The sequence below is a fragment of the Sus scrofa genome, chromosome 11 (assembly GCF_054392235.1).
Source record: "Sus scrofa isolate SSC_HxYL_T2T_F1_AM1 chromosome 11, Sscrofa_HxYL_maternal_Yorkshire_Landrace_v2.0, whole genome shotgun sequence".
Lineage (NCBI taxonomy): Eukaryota > Metazoa > Chordata > Mammalia > Artiodactyla > Suidae > Sus > Sus scrofa.
This window is the reverse complement of record NC_139393.1, coordinates 71475453-71489433: the sequence shown is the minus strand read 5'-3', so window position 1 is coordinate 71489433 and position 13981 is coordinate 71475453. Positions and strand designations below refer to the sequence as shown.

The following is a 13981-nucleotide window of genomic DNA, read 5'->3' as shown; positions in this document are numbered from 1 at the left end:
CAGGGGTATAAGGACTTTCAATACTATGTTGAATAAAAGTGGTGAGAGTGGGCATCTCTGTCTTGTTCCAGATTTTAGTGGGAAAGCTTTCAGCTTTTCTCCATTGGGTGTTAATATTGGCTATGGATTCGTCATAAATGTAAAGCCTCATGGTTTTAACCTTCTTTTATTTCATGATGACCAGCAAGATGGTCAGACTAACATTGTTAACCAAGTAAGACTGGGTGTTTCTAATTATCTGCAAGGCCCCAGAGCCCAGCCAGCAGATCTGCATGAACACAGACTGCACAGGCCCAGCTCCTCTCTTCAGAGACAGGTCCACCAAGTCTAGTCGGGCTGGTCCGAGATACACAGACAAACACACAGAACAAGGGGACGATTCAGATCTATTCCCACTCTGGATAAAGACCAGTCCCCAGGGTTGAGACCCCTGCCCCTTCCAGGGCCCAATGTCCCAGAAATGCCTGACTCCTGTCTGCTCCCTGCTCTACATTTCTCTGGCTTCTAGTAAAGTTTGGCCCACCCTGGGCCTCTGCACGGTCCCAGCTGTTTCCTGCACTGCTGTTTTAGTCAATCAAGTATTTATTTGATTTTTTTATGCTGAGTCCAACATAGGCCATGGACTATGATAAAGAACTAGGAGATAGAGTCTGCTGTCAGGGGGCTGAGAACACTCCTGGGGAGTCAGGATCACCCCACGTGACATGTGCTCGGTGGTGTGGTGCCCATCGATGGAAGTCTTAGATCAGCATGAATGCAAGTGTTGTGAGGGGTCATGGGGCTATGGGAGGCCTAGCAGCATTTGCTTAAATCAAGGACAGAAGAGAGGGCAGACAAGGGGGGCCAGACTGAGAGAGCAAAGACCCCAAAGTGGGGATCAACATGGCATGTCATGGAGAGAACCCTCCCTCTCCCCACCCCTACCAGAGTGGACGGTCATGTGCTGGGAAACAGAGCAGCCAGTGGAGCCTAGAGTTTAAAATTTTGATTTTTCAGGCATCATGAAAACTTTGAAGGTCTTCAGAGTAAGACTAGATGATGGAAACCACACCTAAGGAGAGAGTCCACATTCCAGAAGGTACTAGGAAAGCAGTGTGACAATGGCTGGGAAACCAGGCTTTGGGCAGAATCCTAGTTCTGTCCTTTGCAAGTTATATGAGGACAGGTGAGCTGTTTCACCTGTTACCAGAACCTGTTTCCTGATCTGTAAAGTAGGGGCACTAATGCTTATCTCATTCAACTGGAATAATGAGATTTAATGAGATGATGAGTAAAGGCTTCAAGAGCACCTGGACCACACAGCAAGCCCAGGTGGTAGTGATGGAAGACAGCGGCTGTGGCAATAAGAAAACAGCAACATGACAGCACAGTACACATGGGCAGTCACCATCTGGACAATTTAGTGTCACTGAGAATGTCACCATGGTCCAGGGACATTCCTAAATGCCCTCTTTCTGGATACGAAAGGCATGAAAAGGAAATTTTATTGAACTGCATGGACCACCCCTTAGAGCCCCCGTCAAAGAGAATGATGAACTTGGGGGACCAGAACTGACCCCGTTTGACTCATCTGTTTATAAGTAGTACTTTTTTTACATTATGGTATAGAAACTTAATCACACACACACAAAAAATCTCAGCTTTCATGACAAGGCCCAAAGATAAAACATAATCACACCCTGAGCTATCTGACTTCACTAGAGATGTATTACTGGCGTCCATCACGGCGGACAAAGTAGGAACAAAACAAATTAGATTTTTTTTTATGAAGCTCAGACAATCAAGCTCATGCCCAGGCAGCTCACAGAGACCATTTAGCTTCATTTTAGATCTAATCATCCGCACACAAATACTAGAGCACCTGCAGTGAGCCAGGCCCTTGTCCTGAAGATGTAAACTATTGGTCCCTGGTATTGTAGGGGCAGTTAGAAAAGGAGACAGTGGGGATAGTGAGATCACACCTGTGAAAGGAAGAGGCAGCTGGAGAGGCTCAAGCAGAAAGGGAAAAGAGGACAGGGACGAGGAGGCAGATCCAAAAGGTGAGCTCAGCCCTCCACAAGCAAGGCATCCACAGAGCCAAGAACCCACTGGAGACACAGAACTAACGGAGGCTGAGCCCTTCTTCCTGCCCAGGAGCAGGGACCACTCAGCAAGCTCCTTCCCTCCCGGCCCAGAGAGAGTCCTGCTCCCCCAGGACTGAGCCCTGTCGCTACCCAGTCATTTGCGTCAGCACAGACGATGGATCTGTTTGCTGCTGCTGCTCTGAACATTTTAATTGCCTACCATTGTCACTGCTCACTCAGAGCCCTGTGCCACTGCTACTGTTCCTCCTGCCCAGAAATGAGCAGGAACCTTACAGGACCTGTAACGACTCCACCTAAGACAACAGGGGAGGACACAGGACATTGTGGAATCACAATCAGCTCTGGCACTGAGAGAGTTAAATCTCACCTAACTAGAATAGTGATGCCCAAATAAAAGAAGCAATTTTATGTAAAATCCACCTACAACTAACACTTAAAAAACCTGTCACCAAACCTTGATTCTTCGGATGCTGACGACCGCCTCGGACACCTTCTCGACGGCCATGGGGAGGTGGAGGGTGCCCGTCAACCGCAGAGCCTCGAACAGTGTCACCACCACAAACACTTGGCTGGCTGTGATCACGTTCTCAAGAACTTCACTGGTGATGAAGGTGACAAAAATCATGATTTTGCTCACAGCGAAAAATGATGCCAAATTCAGTCCTCTAAGGTAGGAACTTCTCAGAATCTTGGAAACTTCCTTCCTGGAAAAGAGAGGAGGAAACAGGTTTTAAAGAAGTATCAAGAGTCAAATAATGAATTCCAGAGCCTTGGGGGGTGCCTTTTAAGGGGGTGGACACGGATTAAGAGAAACCACCCCCACAGCATGGAGACACTACACAGTGCACACCCGGGGGTCTGCCTTACACAAGGACCACACACCTCATCACCTGTCATGCATCCAGGAATTAAAGAAAGGCTTAAGGTCACACTTTAAACATTCTGGGTCAATGAGACCAAGTTTGAACATTCATTCAACAAGAACTGGGAACCGCAAGTCCTATGCTGGCTCCTTGCTGATGACAGAGACACAGCCTAGCCCCTCCAGGAGCTCCTGAACTCATGGGGGAAAAACAGCAGCAACCCCAAGCCTGGGAGACACCAAGACACTAGACACAGGCAGCCAGCACAGCCCCCACAGCACAGAGCGGAGCCTGGAACCCGGAGCCGTGGAGTCAGTGTGAGTCGCACATGCATGGAACCTGAGAAGACGAGCTGGCGTCGGTCAGGCCTGGTGGAGGCCAAAGAAGAAGGAAGATGAGCATGTGTTCCAGGCAGAGGGAGGGGCACCCACGAGGGTGCAGAGGTGAGAGGTGACAGAGCACTGCGGAGAGGTACAAGCCCCTTGTGCTGGAGTATAAGTACTCATCAGACACGTACATGAAAGGTGGGGAAATTCTACACACATAAAGCAAAGCAAAAACAACAGTATTTCATGGCTCTGGAATGAAGAAGACTGATTGGCAAAATTTGGGCTGAAACAGGTATATCCAACATCTGTAATCTCCCTCATTTGTGGTACATTAACTTAAATGACAGTTTTAGTTTAAACATCATCATCTTGCTGTTCTTGTTGTGCCTCCATGGTAACGACCCCCACTAGTATCCATGAGGATGCAGGTTTGATCCCTGGTCCCACTCAGTGGGTTAAAGATCCGGCACTGCCAAAACCTACAGTGTAGCTTCAGCTGTGTCTTGGATCTGGCGTTGCTGTGGCACAGGCAGGTAGCTTCAGTTCCAATTCCACCCTGGGCCTGGGAACTTCCATTTGCCCTGGCTGCAGCCCTAAATAAATAAACAAACAAACAAACATCAATCTCAAACACTAACATCTTAGAACCATTGCTCATTTGGGATTTGCAGTACTAAGAAATATTTGGAATTTCATTTCTGCATAAGTGAGAAGCAGATAGATTTTTCCTTTAAGGAGAATGTAAAAGGAAGAGCAGGTTAAAATAATGTCTCCACTATTCTATTAACCACACGGCCACATGTGGAGGGTGGAGGGGGTGGATAGTATTTAAATTCACCTTAATGTGAAAACTCGATTAAGATTTCTAAACTCATTCAGTAAAAATGGCGGGGGGAGTACAAAAATATGATGTGACATGTAGTAAAACTTACCTTCTCAATCTGGCAATAAGATCCGCAAATGACTTTTCCCAAGTGTACATTTTTACTGTTCTGATGCCAGTTATGACTTCACTCACGGTCCTGATCCTGTCGTCTGTGTAAGCTGCGGTCTCACTCCTAAGGGGACAGACGTGAGGGGTGAGCCCTAGTGACCACAGCCCAACTTTCTGTAGCAGCAGCAGGGGGCACAGGGAGGGACCAGGAATCATGTGATTCCCTGCAGCCCTTTTGTGCTGATGACACAGGCAGGTCCTACTCAAAGTACAAATGGAGAAAGACTTCAATGAGCCAACCCTTCAGCCCAATTCAACAAGCACCTTGGAGAACTTGCAGGATCGGCTACGGAAGACCTGAAATGAGTCGGATACAAACCGTCTCCACAAGGAGGTCACAGTTGGGCAAGGAAGACAGAAAGGAATCTAACAGGAAGACAGGCTGTGCTGTCATAACAGAGGAGTGAAGAGTGGGGAGCAGAAAAGATGGGGCTGTTATTTCTAAAGGGAAAGGAGAGCAAGAATATCCTCAGAGGCCCTTTAGCACTGGAACAGGCCCTCAAAGGATAAGGAACATCTCTCCACTGACGAGATGGGAAAGGAAATCCCAAGAAGAGAAGAATAACACACAGAAATGTACCAAAACAACAACTCAATGTTCATTACCTGACACCCTGGACAATGACCCACCTCTAACCCTCGAGGACCCGCTTCAGGACTAACTCATCACCATCAGATCTTTCTTCATCATCAGACACTTTTCTATCCCATACGCTGCTGGGAATGGGGGGCTTTAACAAAGAGATCATTGAGACTGACCTTGCCCTTGAATGCTGCTAATTTAATGGAGACACTGAATTAAAGTAAGACATGGGGGTTCCAGCTGTGGCTCAGTTGGTTACAAACCCACCTAGTTTCCATGAGGATGCGGGTTCGACCCCTGGCCTTGCTCAGTAGGTTAAGGATCTGGTGTTGCCATGAGCTGTGGTGTACGTCACAGACGCAGCTCCAATTTGACCCCTAGCCTGGGAACTTCCATATGCCACAGGTGTGGCCCTAAAAAGAAAAAGAAAATAAGAACTAGACTTCCCACTGTGGTGCAGCAGGATCAGCAGCATCTTGGGAGCGCTGGGACACACGATTGATCCCCGGCCCAGCACAGTGTATTAATTATCCACCTTGCCACAGCTAAAGCTTAGCTCACAACTGCAGCTTAGATCTGATCCTTAGTCCACGAATTTCATAGGCTGCAGGGGTGGTCAAAGAAGAAAAAAAGTAAAACAAAAACAAAAATTAAGTCACGAACATGCATACATGAAAATCATTGTAATACAAGCAAACAAAAATATATGCAGCTAGAAATGGGCCAGTAAGATTATTACTAGTTTCAGCAATGTTTAAATAACTTTGACATGAGTAAATTCTGCCTATTCAGGTGGGATGCCAGGAGGAGCCACGAATGCCTTCGCTTTTCCCACTTAAAGTTCAGCCTTCAACTTAAGGCTGGAGCCTCCCTCCCCTGGCTAAGCCTGAAGAGGATACAATACACGCAAAGAGAGCAGAGAAGGTATTTATCTTGTTTTTAAACAACCGCATTGAGCAAACTTTGAATGTTACCAACTACATGTCACCTGTTTTTTAACCCTGTGTTTCTCTTACCAGAGTGATGAAAACAACTTCCCGATGCAGCTTTGCAAAAGCAGGAGAAGAATTAGAACCGCCATCCCCGCAAGACACGATATTCCTACTTCCATCCAGAGCAGGGCGGTCACCCCGACAGCCTGCAGAGGCCCCACCCACAGAAAGTGCAGGAACATTGTCACCTTAAAAGAAGAAGACAAGGACCTCTTAGGACTATATCAAAACACAACCCTTAAGACACAGTAGAGAAACTATCTGCTCTGAAGGGACAGACAGGAACCTAAACAGAAATGATCACAGCGGGTTTTCCGCCTGTAATAAAGCAGAGATCCAAGCCTCCGCCCCAAATGAAGCTGCTCCAGGTCAGCCCAGAGCTGCAGCACTGGAAGCAAGATGCTGATTTTGTCTAAAGACCACAGATGAGCTCAGGGCTTCCCCAAACTCAGCCCCCATCCCTCCCTGACACACACACAAAACCTGTATTATGGTACCTACCACACTCTCCAGTACTTGGGTATTTACCCCCCTAACACGCTGGGGCTTCTCCAGGGAAGAAACAGAATCTTACTCATCCCTGAGACTGAATAGGGGCTTTACGTGATGTTTGATGAATGAATAACTGAAAGAGAAGAGGTCTAGTGCAATACAGATCTGACTAACAGCTACCACACCCTGGATAATGTGATCTTTTCATAAGGTAAGTGTAAGAAAGAGTGTGAGGACAGTCGACAGCAGGCTATGTCTGGCTGGGACCCCACCCCCCCATCTGGCATGATTTCCCGAAGGCTCCCTGGGCAGCAGGCACTGAACAGGGCACAGGGGGAGGAACAATCCCTGCAACCAGCCCACAACACCTGATCGAGGAGCAGACAGTCCCGCAGCAACAGCAGCACAACGTGCCAGGAAGGGCCCTCCAGGGGGACTCCCAGGGACAGTAACCACGCTGGGCAAGACCTCAGCTGCCTGTTTATTATTAGGCAAAGCTCTCACCTCCAGGACAACACACAGTGTTACATCTAAGCTGCACACAAAAGAAATGAGTGGTGGATAAAAAGATCCCTTGTCTTAGGTCCCCTAAAGAATCCTGGCCAACACCCAACACTGGTGCCTGGTGTCCCAATAAGCTAAACCCATTAGAAGGACAGGAAATGGAAACCATCCCTCGGGTACAGCTCACCTGGTCAAACCTGTTCACGTCATTGGACAGCAGATTGACTATCTGGCCGGTGCTGGTCTCCCTTGTGGCCGAGTTGCTCAGGCGAAGTGCCTGAAATGAGAGAAGGAAACAGAGAACTGGATTCCTATGGTGACACCAAGTCACTCTGAGGTCACAGCAAAAGGGAGCGTGTTTTCATGGGCTCTTGAGTCGTGTCAAGAGGAGCAGGATGACCCCGGACAGCAGGGCTTGGGCTTTTTTTTGGCTCGCCCACAGCATGGGGAAGTTCTTGGGTCAGGGATCAAACCCAAGCTGCTGCAGTGACACCACCAGATCCTTAACCCTCTGTGCCACAAGGGAACTCCCATCCACAGGCTCTTTATTTATTTATTTATTTTTATTTTCCCACTGTACAGCAAGGGGGTCAGGTTACCCTTACATGTATACATTGCAATTACAGTTTTTCCCCCACCCTTTCTTCTGTTGCAACATGAGTATCTAGACATAGTTCTCAATGCTATTCAGCAGGATCTCCTTGTAAATCTATTCTAGGTTGTGTCTGATAAGCCCAAGCTCCCGATCCCTCCCACTCCCTCCCCCTCCCATCAGGCAACCACAAGTCTCTTCTCCAAGTCCATGATTTTCTTTTCTGAGGAGATGTTCATTATGCTGGATATTAGATTCCAGTTATAAGTGATATCATATGGTATTTGTCTTTGTCTTTCTGGCTCATTTCACTCAGTATGAGATTCTCTAGTTCCATCCATATTGCTGCAAATGGCATTATGTCATCCTTTTTTATGGCTGAGTAGTATTCCATTGTGTATATAGACCACATCTTCCAAATCCAATCATCTGTCGATGGACATTTGGATTGTTTCCATGTCCTGGCTATCCACAGGCTCTTTAATGTGGTGGCAGCCACACCCTCAGCGACAGTAAAGGGAGGAATAGGAAGTAGAAGCAACCCCCCCACCCTGATTGTTGATGACTTTGGACACGCCCACATATAAAGGATACAGGTTTAGACTTAGGAGTCAACTAAAGTAAATCTGAGACACGGTAAGTCAAGGATAATTTAGGAGGTGGAATTAACATCCACTCACTCCTGTACACAAGAGAGAAACTGGAGCTCCAGCTGTGGTGCAACAGGATCAGCAGTGTCTCTACAGCACCAGGATGCGAGTGTTGATCCCCTGCCTGGCACTGTGGGTGAAAGGATCTGGCAATGCCGCAGCTGCCACATACGTCACAACTGTGGCTCAGATCTGATCCCTGGCCTGGGAACTTGTATGCCATGGGGCAGCCAAAAAAACTTAAAAATTCAAAAATAAAAGAGATAACTAAGAAGGACCTACTGTAAACCATAGGGAAATATACTCAATACTCTGTAATAATCTGTTTAGAAAAAGAATCTGAAAAAGAATGGAGACATATATAACTGATTCACTTTGCTGAGCACCTGAAACTAACACAACATTGTAAGTCAACTACACTCAAAATTTTTTAAAAAATCAAACACAAACCACTTCTGTCCGGGGGACCTGTGTTCTTTTTTTTTTTTTTTTTTTTTTTTTTGTCTTTTTGCCTTTTTCTAGGGCCGCTCCCACAGCATATAGAGGTTCCCGGGCTAGGGGTCGAATCGGATCTGTAGCCATTGGCCTACGCTAGAGCCACAGCAACGCAGGATCCGAGCCGTGTCTGCAACCTACACCACAGCTCATGGCAACACAGGATCCTTAATCGTTAACCCACTGAGCAAGTGCAGGGACCAAACCCGCAACCTCATGGTTCCTAGTTGGATTCGTCAACCATTGCGCCACGACGGGAACTCCGGACCTGTGTTCTTAATGCCAGTCTGTTGACTTACAAAACACACAGCCTGTGCCCCACAATCTACTTACTTGGTTAAAAGTTCTAACAAAGCGCCCTAGAGATCTGAGGACCCTGAACAGACACCATGAGCTGTTTCAACAGGCGCCAACTGGAGCCACTGATCCAAACAAAATGTCAAGTTCATAAAAACCTTATGTAGTCCTGAAGGTAACAAAAAAAATCAACAGTCAGGTAGGAATGTGAAATGATGTAGCCGTGATGGAAGAGAATATACAAGTTCTGCCAAAAATTGAACATAAAGTCAGCAGATAATACAGCAATTCCACTTCTGGGGATGTACTCAAAAAAGGGACTGAAAGAACAAACTTGAACATGTTTTTTGTACACCTGTGTTCACAGCAGCCTCGTTCACAACAGGCAAAATGTGGAAACAACTCAAATGTCCTCTGACCACATGAACGGATACTCAGAATGCTGTATATACCGATCATGGAATATTATTCAGCCTTAACAAAGAATTCTGATACCTGCTACATCATGAATGAACCTTGAAGACATGCAGCTTACATGACATAAGCCAGACACAAAATGACAAACATTGTTTGATTCCACTTATATGAGGCACCAAGAGCAGCCAAATTCACAAGGAGAAGCAGCAGAATGGTGATGGCTGTGGGGGAGGGAACTGAGCGGTGAGTGTTTAATGGGCACAGGGATTCAGTCTGGGAAGAAGAAAATGTTCTGGAGATGCACACGGTGACGGCTGGACCACAGCATGAATGCACCTAATGTCACTGAACAGCGCACTTAAGGAGTTGAGACGGTAAATGTCATGCTGTGTATATTTTAGCACAATAAAAAAAAAATCAATGATCAAAAACCAAAAGTAATTTTATCAAAGCTGTGGAACAGTAAATAAATGACAAGTCATTTTTATATATGATACAGCCCTCAGAGGCATTTCAAATTCAGCTGAAGAGAGCACTGAAATGCTGAATGGGCCACAGTGGGAAGCTGGCAGATGTGCAGCCTTAGAGATCACCTTTAAAAGGGCCCAAGCCAGAGTTGCTGTTGTGGCTCAGAGGGTCAAGAACCCAACATAGTATCCATGAGTATGTGGGTTCGATCCCTGGCCTTGCACACTGGGTTAAGGATCCAGCATTGCCACCAGCTGCTGTGTAGGTCACAGAATCGGCTCAGACCTGATGTCACTGTGGCTGTGGCCAGGCCCTGAGCTCACAGGGCCACAAAATGGATGAGTCTCTGCTCCAGGAGAGAAGAGGAGGAAACAGATGTCAGTTGGCTGACAAGAATAATCCCAAGAAACAAAAGCTCCAGGAAAGTACCAACTACGGGAAAGAAATTAAATTTTCCATTTAAATTGTTTGGTTTTAGCTTTCAATAAGGATTCACTTGTTAATAAAAATTCCATGTATTTAAGGTGTGCAGTGTGATGTTTCATATAAATACACAATGGGAAAAGATTACTGTAATAAAACCAACATCCATCAGCACACCTTTTTTATGTGAGGAGAGAGCACTAACCATCTACTCTCTCAGCAAACTTCAGGCATACAATACAGTTAAATAAGGATTTTTCTTTTTTTTTTTTTTTTTGTCTTTTGTCTTTGTTGTTGTTGTTGTTGTTGTTGTTGCTATTTCTTGGGCCGCTCCCGCGGCATATGGAGGTTCCCAGGCTAGGGGTCGAATCGGAGCTGTAGCCTCCGGCCTACGCCAGAGCCATAGCAACGTGGGATCCGAGCTGCGTCTGCAACCTACACCACAGCTCACGGCAACGCCGGATCGTTAACCCACTGAGCAAGGGCAGGGACCGAACCCGCGACCTCATGGTTCCTAGTCGGATTCGTTAACCACTGCGCCACGACGGGAACTCCGGATTTTTCTTTAATAAAGATGAAAGCCCAGGGTAAAAACGTATCCAGCATCAAGTTTATAAAGTGTTTCAATTACTGACATGGTGTATCTGTGTCAACTCCTTTGTAAAGACATCTAAAATCCTAACTCCTTTTATACTAGTTAAGATCAGGGTAAACTATGGAACTTTACAGTGTTTCTCATTACAAAATCACTGAACACATCAGATCAGGTATCATTAAAAGTGTTACAATGCATACTTGAGAAAAAAGGAATACTGTATTAAGAAAATAACTTGACATGCACAAAAATAATCTCAAAATGGCTTAAAAACTTAAACCTGAGACAAGACATCCTCAAACACCTCGAAGACAACATAGGCAAAACATTCTCCGATATCAACCTTATAAATGTTTTCTCAGGTCACTCTCCCAATGCAACAGAAATAAAAGCAAAAATAAACCAATGGGACCTAATCAAACTGACAAGCTTTTGCACAGCAAAGGAAACCATAAAGAAAACAAGAAGACAACTTACAGAATGGGAGAAAATAGTTTTGAATGATTCAACTGACAAGGGCTTAATCTCGAAAATATACAAACAACTTCTACAACTCAATAGCAAAAAAGCCAACAACCCATGTGAAATATGGGCAAAAGACCTGAATAGACATTTCTCCAAGAAGATATACAGATGGCCAACAAGCACATGAAAAAATGTTCAACATCCCTGATTATTAAAGAAATGCAAATCAAATCTACTATGAGGTACCACCTCACACCAGTCAGAATGGCCATCATAATAAGACCACAAATAACAAATGCTGGAGAGGGTGTGGAGAAAAGGGAACCCTCATGCAGTGTTGGTGGGAATGCAAATTCGTACAACCACTGTGAAAAACAGTACAGAGGTACCTTAGAAAACTATACGCAGAACTACCATATGACCCAGCAATCCCACTCTTAGGCATATAGCTGGACAAAACGTTCCTTGAAAAAGACACATGCACTCACATGTTCATTGCAGCATTATTCACAATAGCCAAGACATGGAAAAACCATGTTCATCGCAGATGAGTGGATTAAGAAGAAGTGGTATGTATACACAATGGAATACTACTTAGCCATAAAAAGGAACAAAATAATGCCATTTGCAGCAACAGGGATGGAACTAGACACTCGCCTACGAGGTGAAATAAGTCAGAAAGAGAAAGGCAAATGCCATAGGATACCACTTATATCTGGAATCTAACATCCAGCACAAATGAACCTCTCCACAGAAAAGAAAATCATGGTCATGGAGAACAGACCTGTGGTTGCCAAGGGGGGAGGGAGTGGGATGGACTGAAATCTGGGGGCTCATAGATGCAAACTATTGCCTTTGGATTGGATAAGCAATGAGATCCTATTGTGTAGCGCTGGGAACTATATCTAGTCACTGATGATGAAGCATGATAATGTGAGAAAAAGAATGTAAACATGTATGTGTGACTGGGTCACCTTGCTGAGAGTAGAAAATCGATAGAACAGTGTAAACCAGCTATAATGGAAAAAATAAAAATCATTATTAAAAAAAAGAAAATAACTTGAATGAATAGCAACAAATTCTCTCCAAAATTACTAAAAATGATGCAAAATTTAAAGTTTTATCCCAAACAACTCACTATTTTTAATACTACTAAAAGCAATTATAGCTATAGAATATAGTGAGGGAGTCTGTATCTGGCATAGATCTCATTCACATTATTCTTTAGTTAATGCAATTATGTTGAAGAGGCAGTTATGTTAAATGTCATTTCAAGATAGAATCATACCCTTCCCAAAAACATTCTTTTCTACTAGATTTCATTTTATAGATTCAAACACTGATGTTCACTTTTAAATACAAGTTTCGTGTAAACAAAGGTTTTAATGAACACCAAAAACAAAATTTCCATAAACACCACTATCAAATTTAGGCATGAAAACACTGAAAATCAATTTGATATTTTTATTTCTTTTTCTCCTTTTACGGCCACACCTACAGCATATAGAGGTCAAATCAGAACTGCAGCTTCAGCCTACACCATAGCCCCGGAAATACCAGATCCAAGCTGCATCTGCAACCTACGCCGCAGCTTGTGACAACGCCAGATACTTAACCCACTGAGCAAGACCAGGGATCAGACCTGCAGCCTCATGGATACTAATCAGGTTCTTATCCCATTGAGCTACTATGGGCACTCCAACGTCATACTTTTAATACTTACTTTTAAATTATATTTTGTTATAAATTCAGTGGGTACCATGCAACAATGTGTGGCTAAAAGCTATCAAAGGCAGCCCTGACCTGATCTCAATACAAAACTTTTCATTACGTGCTGGTAAAATAAGGTTAAACAATAACAAAATTGCCTTAAGGCAAATAGCAAGCTTCTCTAGTAATGGGTAAATGATCCCAGTTACAATTTTTTTTTTTTTGGTCTTTTTGTCTCTTTTAGGGCCACACCTACAGCATATGGAAGTTCCCAGGCTCGAGGTCCAATTGCAGCTGTAGCCACTGGCCTATGCCAGAGGCACAGAAACGCCAGATCCGAGCTGCAACCTACATCATAGCTCACGGCAACACCAGATCCTTAAACCACTGAGCAGGGCCAGGGATTGAACCTGTGTCCTCATGAATGCTAGTCAGGTTCACTGACTGTTGAGCCATGACAGGAACTCCCAAAACTGTTCATTTACAGAGAACTTGCCCAAAATACCTCCGATGTTTCAGGGGAGGTCACACTTTGGTGACAATGACACTTACCTTGCGGTAAATCATGTGGCACACGGCTACCCTCAGCCTCATCCCCACACGCTGAATGTGATAGAAGTACAAGTGGTGCAGAAAGGCCCAGGTGAGCACGCAGACGCTCAGCCCTGCGGCGTAGGCCAAGGCTTTGTGGAAGGCGGCAGAATCACTGGGATCATAGTATTCCAAATAACTAATAATTTTCCCCAAAAGGACAGGCTGAACTATTCTGGTGCCTTCCTGAAAGAAAAAAGTCATATTGAGAAATTCAAGGCATACTGGTTTTCTTAACACAAGCTGTACTTTTGTTATTAGCGTGTTAAAAAGACACTTTGACAATATGCTACATTCATAGCTAATCTAGGAAAAAATTATGCAGATCTGCTCTCTTCTATGAGACATGGAGAAAGCAGTTTTTAACCTCAAACCAATTGTTTACATTCAAAGACGATGAAGCCTTAGTACACTGTGCTCAGTACACTGGGGATGCT

At 44.8% G+C, this 13981-nt stretch overlaps 1 protein-coding gene across 48 annotated transcripts in view; it reads right to left on the bottom strand.

Moving 5' to 3' along the window:
* The window catches only part of LOC100517850 (ATP-binding cassette sub-family C member 4-like), a 174250-nt gene that overhangs the window by 133257 nt on the left and 27012 nt on the right, over positions 1 to 13981 (bottom strand). For all 48 annotated transcript variants that reach the window (XR_014819741.1, XR_014819728.1, XR_014819722.1 and 45 more), the window contains 5 exons: positions 13506 to 13730; positions 7029 to 7118; positions 5870 to 6033; positions 4209 to 4334; positions 2539 to 2788 (listed from right to left, as the gene is read on the bottom strand). Coding sequence is in view for 26 of the 48 variants with exons in the window: in XM_084982096.1 (XP_084838222.1) it covers positions 2539 to 2788; positions 4209 to 4334; positions 5870 to 6033; positions 7029 to 7118; positions 13506 to 13730 (855 nt within the window). In the remaining 22 variants the exon portion in view is untranslated. The remainder of the gene's footprint in view (positions 1 to 2538; positions 2789 to 4208; positions 4335 to 5869; positions 6034 to 7028; positions 7119 to 13505; positions 13731 to 13981) is intronic.